This window comes from Siphateles boraxobius, unplaced genomic scaffold (genome assembly GCF_051911475.1).
Source record: "Siphateles boraxobius isolate OS27281-9 unplaced genomic scaffold, OSU_SipBor_1 120, whole genome shotgun sequence".
Classification (NCBI taxonomy): Eukaryota; Metazoa; Chordata; class Actinopteri; order Cypriniformes; family Leuciscidae; genus Siphateles; species Siphateles boraxobius.
The window spans coordinates 2960546-2982101 of NW_027508723.1; the positions used below are offsets into that span (position 1 = coordinate 2960546).

At 35.7% G+C, this 21556-nt stretch overlaps 1 protein-coding gene across 6 annotated transcripts in view; it reads left to right on the forward strand.

The window, feature by feature from the left end:
- mtmr4 (myotubularin related protein 4) overlaps window positions 1-21229 on the forward strand; it is a 94813-nt gene extending 73584 nt beyond the window's left edge. For all 6 annotated transcript variants that reach the window (XM_077222459.1, XM_077222467.1, XM_077222462.1 and 3 more), the window contains 10 exons: window positions 1521-1649; window positions 2561-2672; window positions 4137-4332; window positions 5296-5481; window positions 6613-6783; window positions 12286-12440; window positions 13848-15090; window positions 16180-16290; window positions 18107-18195; window positions 19390-21229. In XM_077222459.1, coding sequence (XP_077078574.1) covers window positions 1521-1649; window positions 2561-2672; window positions 4137-4332; window positions 5296-5481; window positions 6613-6783; window positions 12286-12440; window positions 13848-15090; window positions 16180-16290; window positions 18107-18195; window positions 19390-19567 — 2570 coding nt within the window. In that variant the 3' untranslated portion in view covers window positions 19568-21229. The remainder of the gene's footprint in view (window positions 1-1520; window positions 1650-2560; window positions 2673-4136; window positions 4333-5295; window positions 5482-6612; window positions 6784-12285; window positions 12441-13847; window positions 15091-16179; window positions 16291-18106; window positions 18196-19389) is intronic.
- The last annotated feature ends 327 nt before the right edge of the window (window positions 21230-21556 follow it).

Genomic DNA, 21556 nt, shown 5'->3' on the forward strand with positions numbered 1-21556 from the left:
CAGTAAAAACTGCAAAATTATGATTTTTGTCAGATCATTAGACCCTGTATTAAACCCCTTCGCTCATTCAACTCTAACAGGGCTAAATTAATAAAAGAGTAGTGCATATTAAAGAGGAGCTTCAGACTTTACAAAGCATGCATTTGCTGCATTACTCTTCGAAACCCATTCTTATCCCATGTTATCTGTTTATTTATTTTATTGTGCACAGAGGGGAGGTTTGGATGAGTAAGCCCCACTTATCTTCTACATAAAATGTAATTAATTCAGTTGTTAATTAACAACTGCAGGGTGGTTCAGTTCCAATAATCATTTATGCTGAGTCACATTGCTTTATGCGCTCACTCTTTTTGATTGGATGTTCCTCTGAACGCAGTGTTTCTGCTGAGTCGAGACTCATCTCTGGACTCTTCCGGTCCAGCTTTGGCTGGCCTCTGTAAAGTCTCTCTCATCTTAATGCTTCTAAGTGAATTGGCTGTCATGTGCAGAAAGAATCAGTGCTGTCGTGATGCCAGAAGTATCTCAGCATTGATTTTTCCAGCGGGACAGGCTGAAGAATTATATCTGCACTTGTGTCGCATTAAACTGAGTCTCATGAGCCAACTTATTCTTACTCTCCTGCTGTTTTCTCCTCTCTGCCATACTAAAACGTATTTCTGCGGGTGTTGTAAAAATGTCACGATTCAGAACAGCGCAGTATAATCATAATAATTGTGTCACGACTGAAGCTCCACCAAATGAGTGGTTCACTTTAATTAACATCCGTTTAGACAGTTTGACAATGATTCGATTTGAATCGTTTATTGCATACTGTTTCACACACTGTTTTTGATAGTATAATATTTGCATTTTTTACCAGGTTTAATTGTATCCGTGTTGTCTTAAGTCAAATACTTTCACAATTATAGACTGGTACCAACAACAGAAGCTGTCTTTATACGGCAAAGGTGGAACAGATGCTGCGACTGACATGCCTTTGCTTTATTAGTGTTTAATGCTGCTTATGTTGGCATACATGCATTTACACAACAGTTGCATGATGGCAATAACCTACATAAAGTATAAAAATGATAAAATAAAAAACAGGAACTCATTTAAAGGCCAGGGCTGCAATATTATGACAAAAAAATCATGCTCTTGATGTTGTTATATTGAAATTTCGGTAATGCATTAGTTAACATCGTTAGGTTTCATTTGTTAACATCGACTAAAAATTTACAGTTGTGTTTTTATCAACTAACATTAACAGATTTATAAATACGGTATCAAATGTATTGCTTGTTGTTAATTTTAATAACACATTAACTATTGTTAACTAAAGGGACCTTATTGTAAAGTGCTACCTATAGTTTTTGTCCCCTTATCTTGAATTTGGTGGGTATTTTTGTTCATTTTGATGGCATTTTTTACCCCTAGACCTGTTAATATCTGACCCTTGAATGCTGATCATGCTGTGTAGTGTGTAGTAGGCAGTATGCCAGTATTTCTTTCTAATCTCATCCACTCTGTCTTGTCCTCAGACTCATCTCTGACGGGATGTCCCGTTCCTGACGCCAGCACCGCGGCCCAGAAGCTGCTGATTCTCGATGCCCGTTCATACACCGCCGCCGTGGCGAACCGTGCCAAAGGAGGAGGCTGCGAGTGTGAAGGTCAGTGCGCGTCAACTCATGATCGTCTCTTCACATTGGTGGACATCACTAGCTGTTTCCATCCACCTATTTTTAATGGCGATTTTTGGATATCGCATAAAAAGCGCTGGATGGAAATGCCAAGATGCGCATGAATTCTAAAAATGTGCATAAAAAACCCATGCGCTTAAAGGGATAGTTCACCCAAAAATGAAATTCTGTCAGTATTTACTCTCCCTCATGTTGTTCAACCCCGTAAGACCTTCGTTCATCTTCGGGACACGAATTAAGATATTTGTGATTAAATCTGAGAGCTGGATCACTCCTCCATAGGCTTCTAAGGGATTGACACTTGTTCCCCGAAAAGTTATTAAAGATATTGTTAAAATAGTCCAAGTGACTACAGTGGCTCAATCTTAAGTTTATCAAGTGACGAGAATACTTGTGCACAAAAACAAACAAAAATAACGACTTTATTTCAACTATTCATTTCCTTCTCTGTGGGCCTCGAGTGAGTTCACTAGTGTAACAGCGCAGCGGTTCGGTGTTGTACGTCATACGCATCACACACATGACCAGCGTCGGCCAATAGTGAGCCTACGTGTGACGTAACTCTACGCAATCACACTACGTTAACTGACTCGTCAAACACAAATGACCAACTCATTCATGGAGTAAGAAAGGATCTCAGTTTCTTCCCAGATCGCAACAAATTTCTTTTTTTTTATTTTTTATATTTTGCACAAATTTCCCATGAAGCTATGTTTTGTTCTCTTGAATAGATGGGATGGAAATGCTGCTCTATTTATATATTCTTAAATGTTTTATGCAATATTGCGGTTTATGCAAATTCACACCTTTGGACGGACACATAGCTGTTGTTTGTTTGTTGACTGAAGTCTGTTTTCTCTCTGGTTTATTTGTGTTTTTAGAGTACTATCCCAACTGTGAGGTGATGTTTATGGGCATGGCCAACATCCACTCCATCAGAAACAGCTTTCAGTCACTTCGAGCGGTTTGCAGTCAGATCCCAGATCCCGGCAAGTAAGTGTTGCATCGCTGTGCTGAAATTAATATACACTCTCGTTCAAAAGTTTGAGGTTGGTAAGATTTTTTTAATGTTTTTGACAGAAGTCGCTTCTGCTCACCAAGGCTGCATTTATTTGATCTAACATACAGTAAAAATATGATATATTATTACAATTTAAAATTGCTGTTTTCTATGTGAATATATAGTAAAGTGTAATTTATTCCTGTGATCAAATCTGAATTTTCAGCATCATTACTCCAGTCTTCAGTGTCACATGATCCTTCAGAAATCAGTATAATATGATGATTTCCTGATTTTGATCAATTTAATGCAAAAAGTCTTAATTAAAAATAAATTACTGACCCCAAACTTTTGAATTGCTGTTTGTATATTAAAATTTAAATAATACATTTTCTATTTATACATTTATATTTAATTATATATAAAAAACATTAGCTGAGAAAATAAAAATAAAAGCCTCCAAATGAAGATAATTCAAACACATTGTGTTATCGCGGCTGACGAGTAAAGCATCGAATGCATAGCAATTTTCATTAACACTTTACTTAAGGCCTTTTTGTACAATGCATTATAAAGGTATTCACAATGTACATTCTAACAATTATTTATGAAAAGTTATGCATTAAAGTTAAAATGCATTATATTTGCAGATGCCTTATTGCATCTTAAATTGGTTGTTTGTCATGTGTTTAAATGCATTATACTTTCTAAAGGTACTATGAATAGATAAATATTATAACTGCGGTTACAATTATTAAGGAGACTATACAATGCATTATAAGGTGCATTACATGGCATAATTAATGCATTAAAAACACTAAAGACTTCAAGTGAAGTGTCACTTGTGAATCTGAGATAATAACAATGAAGAATAACTCGAGTTGATTGCATGTTGAAAACATTTCATTGATAATGCATCAACACTGTCTACTAGGGGCTGCACAATATATAGAAATTATCAAAATATCTATATGTATATATTGCGATATGCATATCGCAATGGCTTGCAATAACGGGTCATGAACAAAAGACAAGGAGAAAATCACTCGCTGCTCTTGGCTGAATAACTTTTGTAGCTTTAATAAGAATCCGTATATATTTAATGCATACAGTTAAAACTAAGCAGTGTTTTATTTTTACATTTTGATTATTCAGTGTTACGATTGATTATTGTTTACACTGATGTTAAAATAACACTTATGCTATAGTAAAACACTGCTGGTCACTTTCAGAAGTTGTATGGATGTTTTCTTGTCACAAAACGAATTAAACGCGTATGTAGGTTATATAATTTGAAATATATTTTAAAGATAATTTAAGTTTATTTAACATTTTTAAGCATTATCACATCACATATTGCATTATTTAAAGAGTTTTTGCATATCGCATTTTTCTTCAACATCGTGCAGCCCTAGTTTCTGCTTCTGTAACGCGAGTCTGCGGTTTGCTCTCTCCAGCTGGCTCTCGGCTCTGGAAAGCACCCGTTGGCTCCAGCATCTGTCCGTCATGCTGAAAGCTGCTACTCTGGTGTGCTCTGCGGTGGAGCGCGAGGGACGTCCGGTGCTCGTCCACTGTTCAGACGGATGGGATCGGACCCCGCAGATCGTGGCCCTCGCAAAGATCCTCCTGGATCCCTTCTACAGAACCATAGAGGTAAATGTGAAGAAGTGCTGCTCCTGGGGTCTCAAACTCGGGTCCAGGGACCTTTTCTGTGGAAAAAACTAGAGGAAAACGGTAAAAAATAAATAAAAAGATTCAAATAAATGAGTAAATACAGTAGTCAACATTTGAGTGGATCAAACCTTTCATCAAAGGTATACATTAATTTTGAACAATACCCGTTTTCTCTTAAGACAACTTTGATGAACTTTTTTGATCCAATTCAAATGTTGACTACTGTAAACAATTAGATTAAAATGTCACCTGTAACGTTTATTTATACAGCGCTTTTTAAAAAAACAGATTGTTTCAAAGCAGCTTTACAGAGATAACAGTAAATAATGCAACAAAGTTTGTTTTGAAAATAGCAGAAAATAGTGGCATAGTCCAGCTTATGTAAGTTCAGTGATGGTTCATTCATTTTTGCTGAAAAAAAATCATATATTTTGTTAATTTATATATTATTCTCTGGAGAAAACAGTCATTTATTTTTTTAGTTTATTTAACAGGGACCATACAGTCAAACATTTTTACAATACAAAGCCTGATGCGCAGCATATAGAGTTTATAGCTAATGCTAATTTTCAACTCCTGTCCCTGGTTGTGTATTTTTAAGTACATTATAAAACCGATACATAAAAATGGAAAACAATAATTTCTTTAAACACACACACACAGAAAAATAGAAATAGTATTCACATTTATTTAATTCAATTAAATTTGTATCTAATTTAATTATTTTAATAGTGTAAATAAATAAAAATTTGATTCAAATTATAAATGAATGCATTTATAGTACATTACTATTGTGAGTAGATTTTTTTTTTTTGTCTTTAAATAGTGTGTAATCAGTTCATTTTGTTCTCATCCGATAGTGTCAGTGCAGTTAAGTCGATAATATAACTGCATATTACATATCTGGTAGATCTCCAGTCATCTTTCGGATTATGTCCGCAGGGTTTTCAGGTGCTGATAGAGACCGAGTGGTTGGATTACGGTCACAAGTTTGCGGACCGCTGTGGTCATCAGGAGAACAGTGATGACGTGAGTGAACAGTGTCCGGTGTTCCTGCAGTGGCTGGACTGTGTTCATCAGCTCCTGAAGCAGTTCCCCTGCCTGTTCGAGTTCAACGAGGCCTTTCTGGTACCAAACCTGCACTTTTATCTACAATAGCGCTGGGCATTGACTCAAATTTCATGTGTATATACTGTACAGGTGAAATTCGAAAAATTAGAATATCGTGCAAAACTTACAATTTTGAGGATTATGGTTTACAGCTTATGAAAAACCCAAATTCAAAATCTCAGAAAATTCGAATATTACATGAAATCAACAAAAAAAAGAATTTTAAATATAGAAATGTCGGCCCTCTGAAAAGTATGATCACGCTTATGTATATAGTTATATATACTAAATGTATTAGCTCACATTTTAATTTGAATTACTGAAATACATGAACTTTTGCACGATATTCAAATTTTTCGAGTTTCACCTGTATATTTGTTCAACAACTGAAAAAATATCAAAAGTAATTAGCCAATCAACACATCAGTTGCCCGTGTTACATGGCAAAGAAATACCTCGAGAAAGACCGAAACATTGATTTATTTAACAAATAAGCCTCAGAATTTGAGCTACATTTATGTTTAGTTAATGCCCCCCTGTAGTCAATCATTGTATCCCTTATTAAAACTCATCTTTGATCACCAAAATGGCATTTTTAAAGGTTTTTTCACTAGCCTGAATGTAACTCGACACCCTTGCCTCATTTAGTATACGTGGTTCTATGAATATGCAAATGAGCCCCGCCTCCACTCACTCACTCAGCTCAGAGATCCACTCGTTTACGATCACACGTTGATCTGATTGGTTACAAGGTAGTTTGTGACATCAGAAACGCCAGCGATTTCAAACCGTGTTTTTGAGACTGTCTTTGGTTCACTGCAGTTTTAAGGAGAAAATACTCAGCAATGCTGTCGACTTATGAATTTACACATGGTTTTTCTTAAAGCATATTAAAAACAACACATAGACGTATAAACAACATTAAAAGCTGGATTTTTTCCACAGGGGGACTTTAAAAAAAATTAACCGCGTGATTCAATGCAGCCAGACTACATGGTTCCCATCATAATCAATGAAGCAGTTTATAGAGTTTGAAGCCTGATTGGCTGGATTATGCAGGAAGGATAAATGATCAGTTTATATTATCTGTAGGTCACATCCAGATGTTGTTTTCTAGTTTTATACTGATTAACTCTGTTGTTGTTCTAGGTGAAGCTGGTTCAGCACACGTACTCCTGTCTGTACGGCACCTTCCTGTGCAATAATGCAAAAGAGCGAGAGGCTCGTAACGTCTATAAACGCACATGCTCCGCCTGGTCTCTCCTTCGCACCGGAAACAAGAACTTCCAGAACTTCCTCTACATCCCCTGCCATGATATGGTCAGCACACACACACACACACACACACACACACACACACAAACACACAAAGTCATGTCACCTTCATTTCTACAGTGCTTTATACAGAACAGATTGATTCAGTAGTAAACAGGAAAATAACAGAATCAATGATGCAAACAAGGTCTCTAATCAGCTTTAAGCAGTCAATGCTGCAAAAAATGTTAATTGTGACACTAAGGCCCTGTGTCCACTAAAGCAATTTTTCACGCGGCTGGTGTATTTTTCCAATTGTTTTCAATGGGAGCGCCACGTTTTTAAGAGGCACAGAGCGTCTTTTTCAGAATGAACCGCTCCGTGTTTTTTTACCGGTCGCCGAGGGTTGAAGTGTATTCAACTTTGGGTAAAACGTATTGCTCATCACTGTCACTTTTTACCAAGCCATCCAATCACAGTGGAGGAGGGGCGGGACAAATATCACACCGACCAACCGTCACTTCTGCTTGTACAACGTCAACAACTGACCATAACAAGCATACTAACTAGTGCTGGGCAGCGATTAATCCTAAATTATTTAAAACAATAGCCAGAGCAAATACTTTACATTGTATCAACATTTTTATATAGAAACAAACTACTTTACACTTTTCTGCAGAGCTGCTTTATTTCTGATTTGTTACTAGTATCTCATTTCACAGGTAGTGTTATTTTAGTTTAATTATTATAATTTTATATTTTGAATATTTTTTATTTTTATACTTTTAATGTTAATTTTAGTTTAAATTTTAGTCATTTCATTTATTTTTTGTTGTTGTTTTTAAAGATTGCTATTTAGGTTGAATTTATTTTTATTTCAATTGTAGTTTTTAATTATTTCCAGTTAATAATTGTAATGCTTCAACTTAAACTTATATCAGTCAGGCAACATTTTTAACTAATATTTATACTTAATTTATATCATATTTTTTTCAATTAACAGAAATGTTTTTAATCGTTTTAGTTAACGATTATAATTATAAGCTTCTAAATAGAGACTCGAAAGGCTATTTTAACTTTAAAATTAAATCAAGCCATAGAGCTTCTGCAAGATTCTTTTCGGTCTTTGCAACTCTCATTGTCAAGTCTGCAACTGGTTTTAAACACGAAAAAAACGAATTATATTCTTTTCACCCGTTGTTCCATCAACACAGATCGCTCGATTTTAAGTTTAGAGGGGGACTGTATAGAAAGAGTAAATTGTTATAAATACTTAGGCATATGGTTGGATGAAAAATTAGGTTTTAATGTACATATTGAAAATCTCTTGAAAAAGCTTAGACCAAAACTGGGTTTCCTCTTTCGTTTAAAGAAATGTTTTCCTTTTGAAGCAAGAAAGTAGGGCTGTGCAATTAATCGAATTTTGATTTCAATTTCGATTTTAGCTCCCAACGATCTCCAAAATAGTTCAATCGAGTAAAAACGATTATTTTGTCATGTTATTTTGTCTTGTGTTCTGAATGACTCGCGCACGCGCACATCCGTCCCTCCCGAAGCCTTAAACTCTCTCAGCCTCATAAACTGCAAGCACAATAAACTTCACAATAACAATTGGCTAATTTAATATAGACTGGAGTGAGACCATAGACGCCTCTCGAGCTGTCGAGATCTCTTTAACATCTAAAATTTCATTCATTTCTGCTCGATCACTGTATCGCCTCAGTTCAAGCGAACGGCAGCGCGCGCGCACATGGCCTGATCATCTGTTCCGCTTTACAGCACCTCGAGAATGAACACAGGGAGCGACATAAAACGTGTCTGTTTGTCCGGGAAAAGGGGATTTTTAAGTTTCAAGTGAAAGAGCGTTTTACTTGCCCGACCGATCGAAACGCGAGATGGTTTTGATCTTGTACAGTCAGTGTAAACAGAGATCGGTAGTTTCTGGAAGCTGCGCTGCCTTTGTGTGAGAGAGACATACAGTAAGTGACAAATCAAAACAAATGAGCCTAACAGCTCACACAAAAACTCACAGAAGAAACATACTGAGGTAGAAATGTTGAGTTTTTTGTATTTATTATAGGCTATATGATATAGTTAAGTAACATAACACGACTAAGGGCTGTTCTATAATATCACGATTGCAAATGTTACACTGAATTTATAGTTTTATAAACAAGTAGCCTAGTTTATATGTAGTAACTTACATTTTAGACGGAATATTGACTGGTTTTGTTCTATTTCACCGACGAAAATAGTTACAAAAGAAAAGCATCACTAAGCGCTGTGTTTTGTTACTGTGTGATTTATTATTTTGAACGAATCGTTTTAATGAATGACTCAATGATTCATTTATTAAGACGGTCACTTATCACCACCTATTGATTTATTGTTTAAAGGCAAAGGCATCATTGATTTTATTTTTTATTTTATTTTTTGTTTAAACATTAATCTCATAATATTTACACAGTTGTAATTTTGCAGTGTACATTAATTTAATAGATAACAACCCTTTTTATTAAAACTGAATTTGATAAAATGTAAGAATTTGACATAAAACATATTTAGTAAGGTTTAATAAATTGTCCTTTATAAAGGCAAATAACGCCCTGGTGACCCCCTACAACTAATTACTTTGTAAAAATGTCTTCTTTTTCACCACTTGTGAGTTTAGAGGTCTGTTTTAATATTTCAAAAAGTACAATAAATGTTCAAATTTAGATTTTTTTAAGAGTTGTTGAAAGGTGTCTTTTAATAAATGCAACATGTTCCCAAAGTCATGTGAAATAATCGTGTTACATAATCGTGATTTCAATACTGACCAAAATAATCGTGATTATGATTTTTTCCATAATCGAGCAGCCCTACAAGAAAGAGAATTATTCAAAGCTGTTTCCTCTCAGTATTGGATTACGGTGATGTGATTTATATGCATGCAGGTTCATCGTCGCTAAAAACATTGGATTGTGTTTACCATGCTGCCTTACGCTTTGTGACGAGTGCCTCCTCACGCACTCATCATTGTACTTTATATGAATTGGTGTGTTGGACTTCTTTGTTTCAAAGGAGAAAAATACACATGTTGATGTTTATTGCTAAGGCATTGTTAGGCAAATTACCAATTTATATCTGTCGTCTATTATCTTATTGTATCTGTAATTATAGCACTAGATCTAGTGCAAAACTGCTTTTAAAGGTTCCTAGAGTACGTTCAGAGCTTGGTAAAACTGCCTTTTCTTCCTATGCTCCCTGGTTATGGAATGAGCTGCAGAGTATAATAATGATACGAACTCTCCCCTCTTTAAACGTTTTAAAAAATCTCTTATTGACCAATTTAAAGGAAACGTGTGCATGTTTTGTAAAGTAACTTTTGTTGCCATTTTATGAGTGCTGGGTTACATTTTATGTACGATTTTTGAATTTTATGTTTGTATTGTGTATATGTGAAACTTTTTGTGCTGCCATTTTGGCCAGGACTCCCTGGAAGAAGAGATTTTTATCTCAATGGGACTATCCTGGTAAAATAAAGGATAAATAAATAAATATATATAAAAAATGTTATATAAATTTGCTAAAGTATATAGTCAAACCAAAATTTATTCAGACACGTTCAATATTTTCAGTATATTCGCTACAGTTTCGAAAATGGTAACAAAATATGACAACCACTCTGTTATTAAATCAGTTGATATTTCACTGGTTTTGTCCGTCCTTCTGTCAGACTCTGTTGTGAACTTTTTCTCCCAAAGTGTAGAAAACTCAGAAGCGCAGACCAGGAGACTCTTCTTAAGTTGTATCTTAAGAAGGTTTCTTTATTGAGAACACAAGCTGTGCGTCCCTGTAGTCTTCCAAGCTCGTCTCGAGTCCAAAAAAGGGAACTTTACATTGTAGTATAAATATGGGAATCGGAACAAAGCATGTAAATGTCGTATACAGGTTTTGGAAACCGGTACTAGACTGAGAGCATTACCAATCCTAATTGGTATCAGCATAACTATTCAAACAGTGAGACTCAAAAACAGGAATTGCAGAACTCTCCCAAAGCTACCAAGAGTTTCAGTAATCTACTTACTATAGAGAGAAACAGGAATGGCAGGCTCGATAGAGAGCCGTAATCTGACAAATACAGAAAACAGGATTGGCAAGGAATCTCTTGCTGGAAACTCTGATATCACCATTTATACCTCAAATGCTAAATTCAGTCTACTAAACTCGTGTAACTTTGTAATACAACAACACTCACAAACAGTGTTGGGGAAAGTTACTTTTAAAAGTAATGCATTACAATATTGCGTTACTCCCCAAAAAAGTAACTAAGTACGTTACTTAGCTACTTTTTATGGAAAGTAATGCGTTACATTACTTTTGCGTTACTTTTTCTCACCTGCATGGGCTTGTTTGTTTGTTTTTTAATAACAGCTAAAACAATCTATTTTGCCAATTGTTAAGGCCCTTTCACATCAAAAGTTAAATGAATAAGCCTAAGGCTGAAGGAAATGCATATTTACTACTGTACAGTAGAGGGCGCCGCTCAAACAAACCTTTCAACTACAGGAGAAGGAAGTTCAACACTCTTATTTCTAAACCTAATCTAAAGTCATTTTTGCTTATTAGTATGGTTGAATTAGATCATTGTAGGTCAGCAGCAAAGACTTTGGTTAATAAAGTGAGATTAAATACATAAAGTATATTTGTGTAATTTAACATAGTTAATTATAAAACTTTTGCACAAAATTCTGAGATTGCATTTGACTGTTTTTATTCATTTTGAGGAATACTGAATGTTTTTGTGCAAGTGAGATGAGTAAATGAATGTTCAATGCAAATGCACACAACACCTCACTTTATTTCTCTCAACATGGGGACAGGAGAGCTGTCAGTCAATAAATGTGAAAAAGTAACTAGCGTTACTTATTTGAAAAAGTAACTCAGATATTTTGTTGTAAATTGAAAAAGTAATGCGTTACTTCACTAGTTACTTGAAAAAGTAATCTGATTACGTAACTCAAGTTACTTGTAATAAGTTACCCCCAACACTGCTCACAAATGAATTGTTGAATATCTGTCAGCTGTTAAATTTAACTACACAATTAGATAATACCAGTTTATCTCAAGCAATTACCAAGCAATGCTTCATGTTGTTCAGTCTGTGGTGTAAAAAGCTGCATTAGCAATTAAAGAAAAAACACTTCATCAGAACATGATCAGGTCAAAGTGTCTGAATCATTTTTAATCCCAATTGTTATACATTTTACTAATATTATACCTAAAAATTCATCATACAGTGGACTATGTCAGTGTTTACTTTATTGCATAAATTATCTATTCTGTCCTCCCCCCACTAGTAAAAAAATATAAAAAATTATATCTTGTGTCTAAATCATTTTTGGATTGACTGTATATTTTAAAGTATTTTAGAGCTAAACAACTTATATTTACTATAGAAATTTCTATAACTTTGTATGATATTTTAAGAGAACTGTTTAAAATTTGTAATGCCCAATAAATGTCTTGGATTTAAGACGTTGGTGTGTGTGTGTGTCATGATGTCTGTGATTCCCTCTGTTGCAGGTTTTGCAGCCCGTATGTCACACGCGGGCTCTTCAGTTGTGGACAGCCGTTTATCTGCCGACATCATCACCGTGCACCGCGGCTGAAGACGCCATGGAGATCTACCTGAGCCCTTCAGCACAAGGAGAGGAGTTCACCTCGCGCTCGCTCGACAGGTGACGCTCACGTTCAGCTCACTAACCGCACATTACACTGCTTGACAATTACACTTGGCCAAATGTTGCTTTGATAAATCTGTTCCAACCAACTTTCTACTGCCAGTAAATTTACAGATTGCAGGACTTTCAAGTGTCAGTATTTTATTTTCATAAGGCATTAAATCGTTTTTAAAAAGCATTAAATTTTGTGTTGTTTTGCAAAGCATTAAGTTTGCTTTACTTGTCCTGGTGAATTTTTTTTATGTTTTTTGCTTTTATGCAAAATATTAGGTGTCATTATTTTTATCAAACAAAAAGCAAAGTACTGTTATAAATCTATATTATTATACATTAAAGCATAAACAAAAAACATTTTTTTAATAAAATATTGTTTGCTTTACTTGCCTTGGTGACACTTTTTTTTTTTTTTACAAAATCATTTTAAGTTATTTAGGCTTTTTGTTTAACAAAAATACTGACAAATTTTATATAAAATATTTAGTTTTCTTTTTGTTTTGCCACTAGGGCAAGTAAAGCAAACATTTGTTTTATAAAAAATTAAATGTTAAATGTATAAAAAGTAATACATTAATTAATATAAAGTTATAAAATATACATGTTATAAAGCTTTATTTATATTATTATATGTATATTTTATAATGTTATAAAGCATATACATGTAAAACTATTAATGTATTACTTTATTAAAAATTAAATATTAAATGTATAAAAAGTAATAAATTAATAGTTTTACATGTATATGCTTTATAACATTATAAATATACATATAATAATATAAATAAAGCTTTATAACATGTATATTTTATAACGTTATAAAGCATAGACCTGTATATGTAAAACTATTAATGTATTACTTTTTATACATTTAACATTTAATTTTTTATAAAGCAATATTTGCTTTACTTGCTCTGACCAATTTTTCAGTGTTTTTTTAACAAAATATTTTTAAGTGTTTTTATGTTTGAACACTTTTTAATGAAGCATTAAATAATTTTTAAAAATATAATATTTAAAATATTAAGTTTGCTTTACTTGCCTTAGTGACATTTTCAATGTTTTTTAGCAAAATATTTATAAGAGCCATTAATTTTGTTAAACATAAAGCAAAGTATTTTATGAAGCATGAAATATTTTTTATCAAATTTTATAGTTTTATTTTTTATAATGCATTTAGTTTGCTTTACTTGCCTTTTGTTTTACCAAAATATTTTCTAGACTAAAAATAACACCTATTTTCTAAACTTCTTTGTTTATTGTATATTATGAAATAGAAACTTTATTTATAAAAAACTTATTTTTTTATAAACCTTTATAAACCGAGTTGCTTTGAGTTGTGTGTTCAGATTCTGCCCTCTTGTGGAAAACTGAAGCATATTGACATTGTGTGTTTTTCCATTCACTCAGGCTCCCCAAAACACGGTCGATGGACAACTTGGTGTCTGCTTGTGAGAACGGCGTGACGCTCACTCGCAACTCAAGTGACCCTAACCTGAATAAGCACTGCCAGGAGGGACGGCCAACGCTGGAGTCCAATCAGCCGTTGGCGATCCAGGACACGTTGATCACTGGATTGGTCAGCGATGAGCAGGAGTTGGAGACGTGTGAGGAAAAAGGTTCTTCGATATCTTGCGAGCAACAAGAGGATGATGTAAGGGTGGAGCCTTGTTTGACAACCCAGCCACTGCCATCTTTGCCCCACCCCTTAGCATTAGATCAGGCCCCACCTCTTCCTGTTTTAAATCAAGCCCTGCCTCCAATCCCAATCAGTCCCCTCCCACCTTTACAGCAGGAAGAGGAAGTCAGGACTGCAGAAATGACTTCCACAACCTCAAATTCAACTTCTCTTTGTAATGGCTTTGCACACGTAGAAAACACTAGCAGCTCTTTGAACTCCGAGCTCGAACACTTTTCTCCAATGGAGGCATCAGTGGAGACGCTAATGGAGCAAAGCGACATCGCTCCAGCTAGTATTGAATCACACATCCCTGTTGAAGCAAAAAAGACTGAGGCGTTAAGAAATGGAGAGCTTGTTTCTGTGAGAGATCGGCCACCCCCTGCCGACTACGCCAAAGCAGCACGGCGTCTTATTTCCCAAAGCCAGTTGACTGATCTTTCCCTACTTGGCTCCCAATGGGACAGCGTCCAGGGCCTTGTCCAGTCGGCCTGCGGTGGCGCCATTCAACACGGGAGCTATCATGGCCGTCGATTGGCAAACAAGCTTCTTCGCGCCCAAGGTGGAAGTGCAAACGGTGGGCCGTGTTGTCGTCGTGACCCTTTGCGCACTCCTGGAAGTCCAATCCAGTCGGGTTGGTTTTCCGCCGTGAAGAACTCAAGCTACGCCGCGCTTTGTTCCTCAGCCGCCTCTTCGTTAGCAATGGGACCGTCCTTCCGGCAGCTTCTACCCTCCCATTCTTCACCCTCCTCAGGCGGATCTCTGGCTCCATCTCAGACGCCCGCGTACCTGGACGATGACGGTTTGCCGGTGGCTGTGGACGCAGTGCAGCAGCGGCTACGACAGATCGAATCCAATTACAAACAGGAGGTGGAGGTGTTGAGGCGGCAGGTTCGACAGCTCCAGCTCAAACTAGAGAGCAAACAGTTCTGCACACCACCCTCCGAACCGGACGTCGACTATGAGGATGATATCGTAAGTCTATGTTCCTATCAGACCGGTGTATGGACATGCAAACTGATTTCAATGAAAGTGAATTTATCATGGTCCCTGTGGGTCCAGAAGACTCTTCAGTTTTATCAATTTAAGGGTATTAAAGTCTTAAATATCTTAAATGGTATAACAGAAATCTTAAATATAATTTTAAGAGGTCTTAAATTTGGGAAATGTAAAAACAGAAACAGCCGACTAATTGTTTTATGATTTAATTAAATGTGTTTCAGAGTAAAAATAATATAAAAATTGTATATTTATAACACTAACAGCTCTCTGAACTCCTAGGTCGACCACTTGAATCACACAGAGCAAAAACAGGCAATATTGTGTCCACAATCCGATCTATTTTGCCAACAAAAATAGTTTCAAACAAACCCACAGCAGAAAGTGTTGTTCATCTCTGAGCAACACACGGCAGTGTTTCATCACTGAATGAATCAGTCCATTTGAATGAATCTGTTGAATGAATGATTGAATGAATCGACCATTAACAGTGACTTGCCGCCACCTACTGGTTGTTTTAGTTTCATACGTAAATAATTTTTTGGGATTTATTGGCCGATAAATCCAAATTTTTTAATATTTTTTGAGAGTCTTTTGACAAAAACAAAAGTCTCACCATTAAAAGCCATGCCCCAAGCACACAATTATAATGATGTCCTATATAATTTTATATAGCCTATTTGACAGACTTGTGTTGCACTTAACTGTATTTTCCTTTTTTTAAGTGATTTAGATTTATCTGCCAATATATCGGTTAGCGGCTTTCAAATATAAAAGATTATCGGTTATCGGCTAAAGTTTTCATATTTCACAACCCAAACATTTATGCATTTGTAACGTTTTGAAAAGTCTTTTCGGGTCACCAAGGCTGCATTTTTTCAAGAAATACAGTAAAAAAAAAACTAATATTGTGAAATATTACCGTGCAGTGTTTGATTGACGGATGTGTAGCTGCTCCTTTAGGATGCATTCGTGTTTTCACTGCAAATGTGGTGCTCACATGCATCTTAATACCAGGTGTGAATGGGGTTTGCATTGAGTATCTTCTGTCTCTCGCCCCTCCAGACGTGCCTGCGCGAGTCAGACGGCAGTGATGAGGAAGACTCTCTGTCCAATCACAGCGAGGATCGCTTCAGTGAGGGCAGCTGGGACCGTGTCGAGAGAAAGGACACCGAGGTGAGGGATCACACTCTTTCCTACTAACGCCCGTTTCACACACACTCCGTTTGCAGTGCGTACTTGTTCCCGCACCCGTGTTAACCGGTTAGAGCGTTTACACTGCACGCGGATACGGTCCGTCAATGCGTTCCAGGAGCGGTGCGTACACAGCAGTGCAGCGATCGTTTCCGTCTGTCCGAGATCTGGGTGTTTTAGCCATTAGTGCGAAATTAAGGAGTTCTTCTTGACCGTGATCTCAAGTCTGAGAAATATTACAGTGATTATAACACTATAATAAATATTACAGAATTAATGTAAATATTAATATATTATAAATATTACAGAATTATAACAGATATATTCCGTGGTTAAGTCTTGTTTTTATCACTTGTTGAGATTAATAGCGAAGGTGAAACCATTTTTGTCCACGCGTGATCTCGAAAAACTCATGCTTTTATATTTACAAGGCTAGATTATTGCAATTCACTATATGTCGGCATAAATAAATCATTAAGCGTTTACAACTGGTCCAAAATGCAGGTGCGAGGCTTTTGTCAGGTACTCGTAAGAGAGACCATATTACTCCAGTTTTCAGTTTTCTACAATGGCTACAGATCGATTATAGAAAAAGTTTAAATATTTGCTAAATTTGATTGAGACATATCTTTAAGCTTAAATGTCTTTAAGGTCAGCTGACCAGCTGGTTTTAACGACTCCTAGAACAAAACGGAGAAGTGGAGATCGAGCTTTTGTTGCGATAGGAATGATCGACCCCTTTCTCTCAGATCGGCACCCACATTTAGTGTTTTTAAACATAGGCTTAAGGAATACCTCCTCGCATTAGCATTTAATGGGGTATAGTAGTTGTTCGTGTAGGCTATTAAAACTAAGGGGTTTATTTCGCTGTTATTTAACTGTGGTTTTATTGTTGTGTTTTTTATGGTTGTCTTTGTGTTTTGGATATTGTACAGCACTTTGTTCAAAGGTCAGTTGTGCAAAAGTGCTTTATAAATAAAACTAAAACGAAACCGATTCTATTTTTGCTTGACATTTTTGGTATCTCACCATAAATGCGTTTAATTCAATTATACTACTATTTTTCAGAGTCATATTTTTACTTTAAGCCTGGGGTAAAGCAAAGAAAGGCCAAACACTTACCATGAGTAGCAAAAATAACTGATGCTGTCAAAATTAAAATGTTTTTTATTGTGAAATACAGTTTGTTATGTGCAGGCGAGGTATCTCCGCATAAAGTGATAATCACGTGACAGGCTTGTGGTCTGAGAAACACACTGAACAAAAAGGCTGCATAATTGATGACACTCATCATTGAAGTGGAGAAACAAAAGTTCTGTACGACCCGCGAGTCTTTTTATATATAGATTTAAATGCTAAAGAGATAAGCATGAGAGTCAGCTGTTTTTGTCAATTGTAAGTTTTAATTTAATATTTGTGATTTTAATACAAGAAAGGTACGTTTAAATGTTTTTGCAACTTGCTTGAGCAAATGAATATATAAAAGTAATGCATTAAATAATACGTTGTTTAAATGTGAATAAGCCTATGAAAGACTGTATAACTGTACTGTGTACAAAAAGAGAATTGCAATTCTGACAAAAAATGTTAGTAACAACTTTTGGATTTGAAATAAATAGTGAATAAATGTTGTGTTTGTGGTATACAGCGGATCAGTTGCGCACTGAAACGTGGCATATGTGAAAGCACATGAGCGCGTCTGCTCCTGCACCACATACACACTGCATACGGAGTGTGTGTGAAACAGGCGTAATGCCGCTCAGTTGTTCTCAGTGCAACTAATAGCCTTGTCTCTCAGGTCACCAGATGGGTCCCGGATCACATGGCTTCTCACTGTTTCAACTGCGACTGCGAGTTCTGGATGGCCAAGCGTCGGCATCACTGCAGGTGGGTCTCGTCTCCAGATCCCTCACACACCTCACACACCTCACACACACCGAACTGCACTGACCGCCTGTGCATCGTGTGTAGAGAGTAGAAATGGATGGATCCGCTGAATATGACTTGTTGATTGTAAAGGGTTGCCAAGCTTCTTCTTGTCACCTAGACCTAAATTTATTAACTGAGATTTTAAGTCATGTTATATATTTAGTAAATGTACTGAATTCACAATTGATTCATCACATATAATTAAAATAGCTCATTTGATCAGTGCTTATAAGATGAAAGTGTCCTGTTTTTGATGCTTGTACATTAGATTTGATTTTAAACTTTGATTAGAATATTTGATTGGATTAATAGCATTGTATTTGATTAAAGATAGAATTTATAGACTAACATGTGATTGGTTGGTTAATTTTATTATTAGTTTTATTGATATACTATTGAAGTATTACTAATATTTTAAACTAGCTCTTATTTTTATATACTTTAATTTGTTTAGGTTTTAGTAAATTTTTGCTTTTGATGTTTTTTTAAATATTTAATAATAAATATTTAAATATTTCTATTTAGCTTTTATTTCAGTTTCGGTTTTTCATTTTAGTTGCCAGTGCAAGTTGATCATGTTTGTTTTTTGCCAAAAACATTTTTTTAATAGTTTTAGTTAACAAGAACAACACTATTTATAGTGCATGTAATTGATTAGTTTATTGGATTTGAATATTGGATTTATATGCAATCAGTTGGTTAATTTTTAGAATATAGCCAGTGTTTTTTTTTTTTATATTCATCATAGACTTAATATTTTGAATTAGCTTTTATCTTTATATTTTCATTTTCGTTTAGGTTTTGTATTTTTGTTACTTGCTTTTTGTCATTTTTATTAGTTTTGTTAAATATTTCTATTTAGTTTTTTTTCTTCGTTTTTATTACTTCAACAAAAAATACAATTAGACATGTTGCCTTGGCTATTAACTGAACGACGTTTAAGTTCTAATATATTCATATTTTACTTCCGCTTTTATTTCAATGACTAAAAACGGTTTATAATAGTTTTAGTTAACAAGAGCAACACTATTCATACAATAAACAAAGAAAATCAATCATATGTGCTATAAATAGTTGAATCGCTTGGTTGTTGGATAGAATGTGATTGATTGATTGATTGATTGATTGATTGAATGTGTGATATTCTGGCAGGAACTGTGGTAACGTGTTTTGTAAAGACTGCTGTCAACTGAAGCTGCCCATCCCAGACCAGCAGCTTTACGACCCGGTTCTGGTGTGCAACACCTGCTACGACCTCCTGCTGGAGTCCCGTACGCGAGAACTACGCTCACAGCAGCTCAAGAAACCCATCGCCACTGCGTCCAGCTGAGACGGCCAATCACAGCTCGCGTGTCCCGTCGTTTAGAGGAAGAGCTGCTCTCTGCCTCCTCCTCCCCCCCCAAACGCAAGAGGAGGGCGATTTTGAGTCCAGATCAGCTGAGACTGATCGACTTGAGGAAGAGAATGGATGAAGTCCTAAAAAAACGAGCGCGGTTTGTGACGGAGGGGCGTTTTGAAAGTGAACTGATTGAAAGCTTCTCTGGTTGAGGACATAAACCGAACCCATCTGGGTTCAGATGCACAGAGAGGCGTTTCTTCTTCTAAAAAAATCATCTTATCACACACACACACACGGCCCCCTATGAAACACACACAAACACGTAGGACAATCACCTCCTTCCCTCAAAGCCCCATACGTGTCCATCCAGAGGCTCACTATTTAAGATGAAAATCAAGCTGCTACACTATTTAAAAATGAAATAATTCTACTTTTGTATCCTTATTATTTTGTGCACTATGGAGGGGATTCGAGACCAAAATGGAGAAATCTGCAGTTGTTTACTTGCTGTTGTCTGCTGATATGGGGCTGTATGAAGCTTGAATGTATAATTTCGTTTCATTTCTATTTTTTTGTAGAGATTTATGGGCTGCCGTTACTGAACAAGCTGCCGGTTTGCATTGATTTGATTGCAGTTTTGTGGTGTTAACGGGGCAGTGCACAGAACGCATTTATTTTTATTTTATTTTCAGCCACTCCCTTCAAAATGGCGCTTTAGCTGAACTGTGAAATGTTCTTTTCACTCACATTTTATGTGAAATACACAACTAACTTTAAATGCCAAACTCAAATTCCAACATGTCAGTAATATATAGACTTCATCATGTTCATCTGGCTGGTGTAGCAGAAGGAAAGAAGGAAAACAGAACAAGCTGAACATTTATGCACCGTTAATGTGTATGTTGTTGTTGTTGTTGTACGTTACGGTAAAACTATAGCCATGTTGCACTGCTCTATTTCACAATCTTTAGCCAGAATACTAGTGTACTACTTTCTTTTCTACAACTTCATCTGAACAAACCAATGACAGTAATTTTACAATATTTCAATTTAATCTCACAAGTAGGAACGGGTGGATCATTGGAAACTGGTGGAGATTTAAAGGACTTTTGCATTCGAGGGTTTCACGGTTACGTCTTTTTTCGCTCCTGTTCTCAAAATGTGTCTTGTGAACATCACACAATAGAAATACATATTCAAAATAAGTGCTATGATTTTTTTCCCCCTTTCTTTTATGTTTTCCGCATCTTCAGCCCTGGTTCCCTTCATTGGTTGTGTATTTTTAATGGTGAACCTCTCAACAGTGCCATGTGTTTTTGTTTAGTTTTTTTCTTATGTAACTTTAACATGTTCAGTGGTACATTAGCTAGACGCTTAACAATGAGAAAATGATTTGGTGAGAATCGATGTTGGGTTAAAACAGGATAAACACTGCTTTGCTTTTGTCCGATGGTTTAATTTTTCTTTTTCATTGTGTTTAATGAAGGACACATTTTGAGTTAAAACATTAAAAAGGAACCCAGAAATGTGATGTATAGTTATTTGGTCTGTAATAGTGGCTGAAATTTGTCACTTAGTGAATAATTGTTGTAAAGATATGCATTGTACAAGTTCAATCCCATGGGTTAAATAAAAAGATACGTCTTTATCAGCCATCTGTGTCCAGTGTTGAAGTGTAACTTTAAAGAACCGCTTTTTATTTCAATCCTGATAGTATATGCAAATGCAAAATGACTTCCTCATGAATTTCTCGGCCCATGAGCGTCTCTGAGAACGTTTATTTGTCAAGTCTTTTGACACCTCCAGGTCTGAAAACTTAAGAGTTATTTCCTACTAAAGAAAGGCAGTATTTGACTCTAAGTATCCATAGCAGACTGGTGGGAGTGGCTTTGGCCCAGTGCATAATGGGTGTTGAAGTTTCCTTTCTATTTGCAAAAAAGGAAGAAACTAGTCCTGTTTTCTCTAGTCAGGAAGGACTGA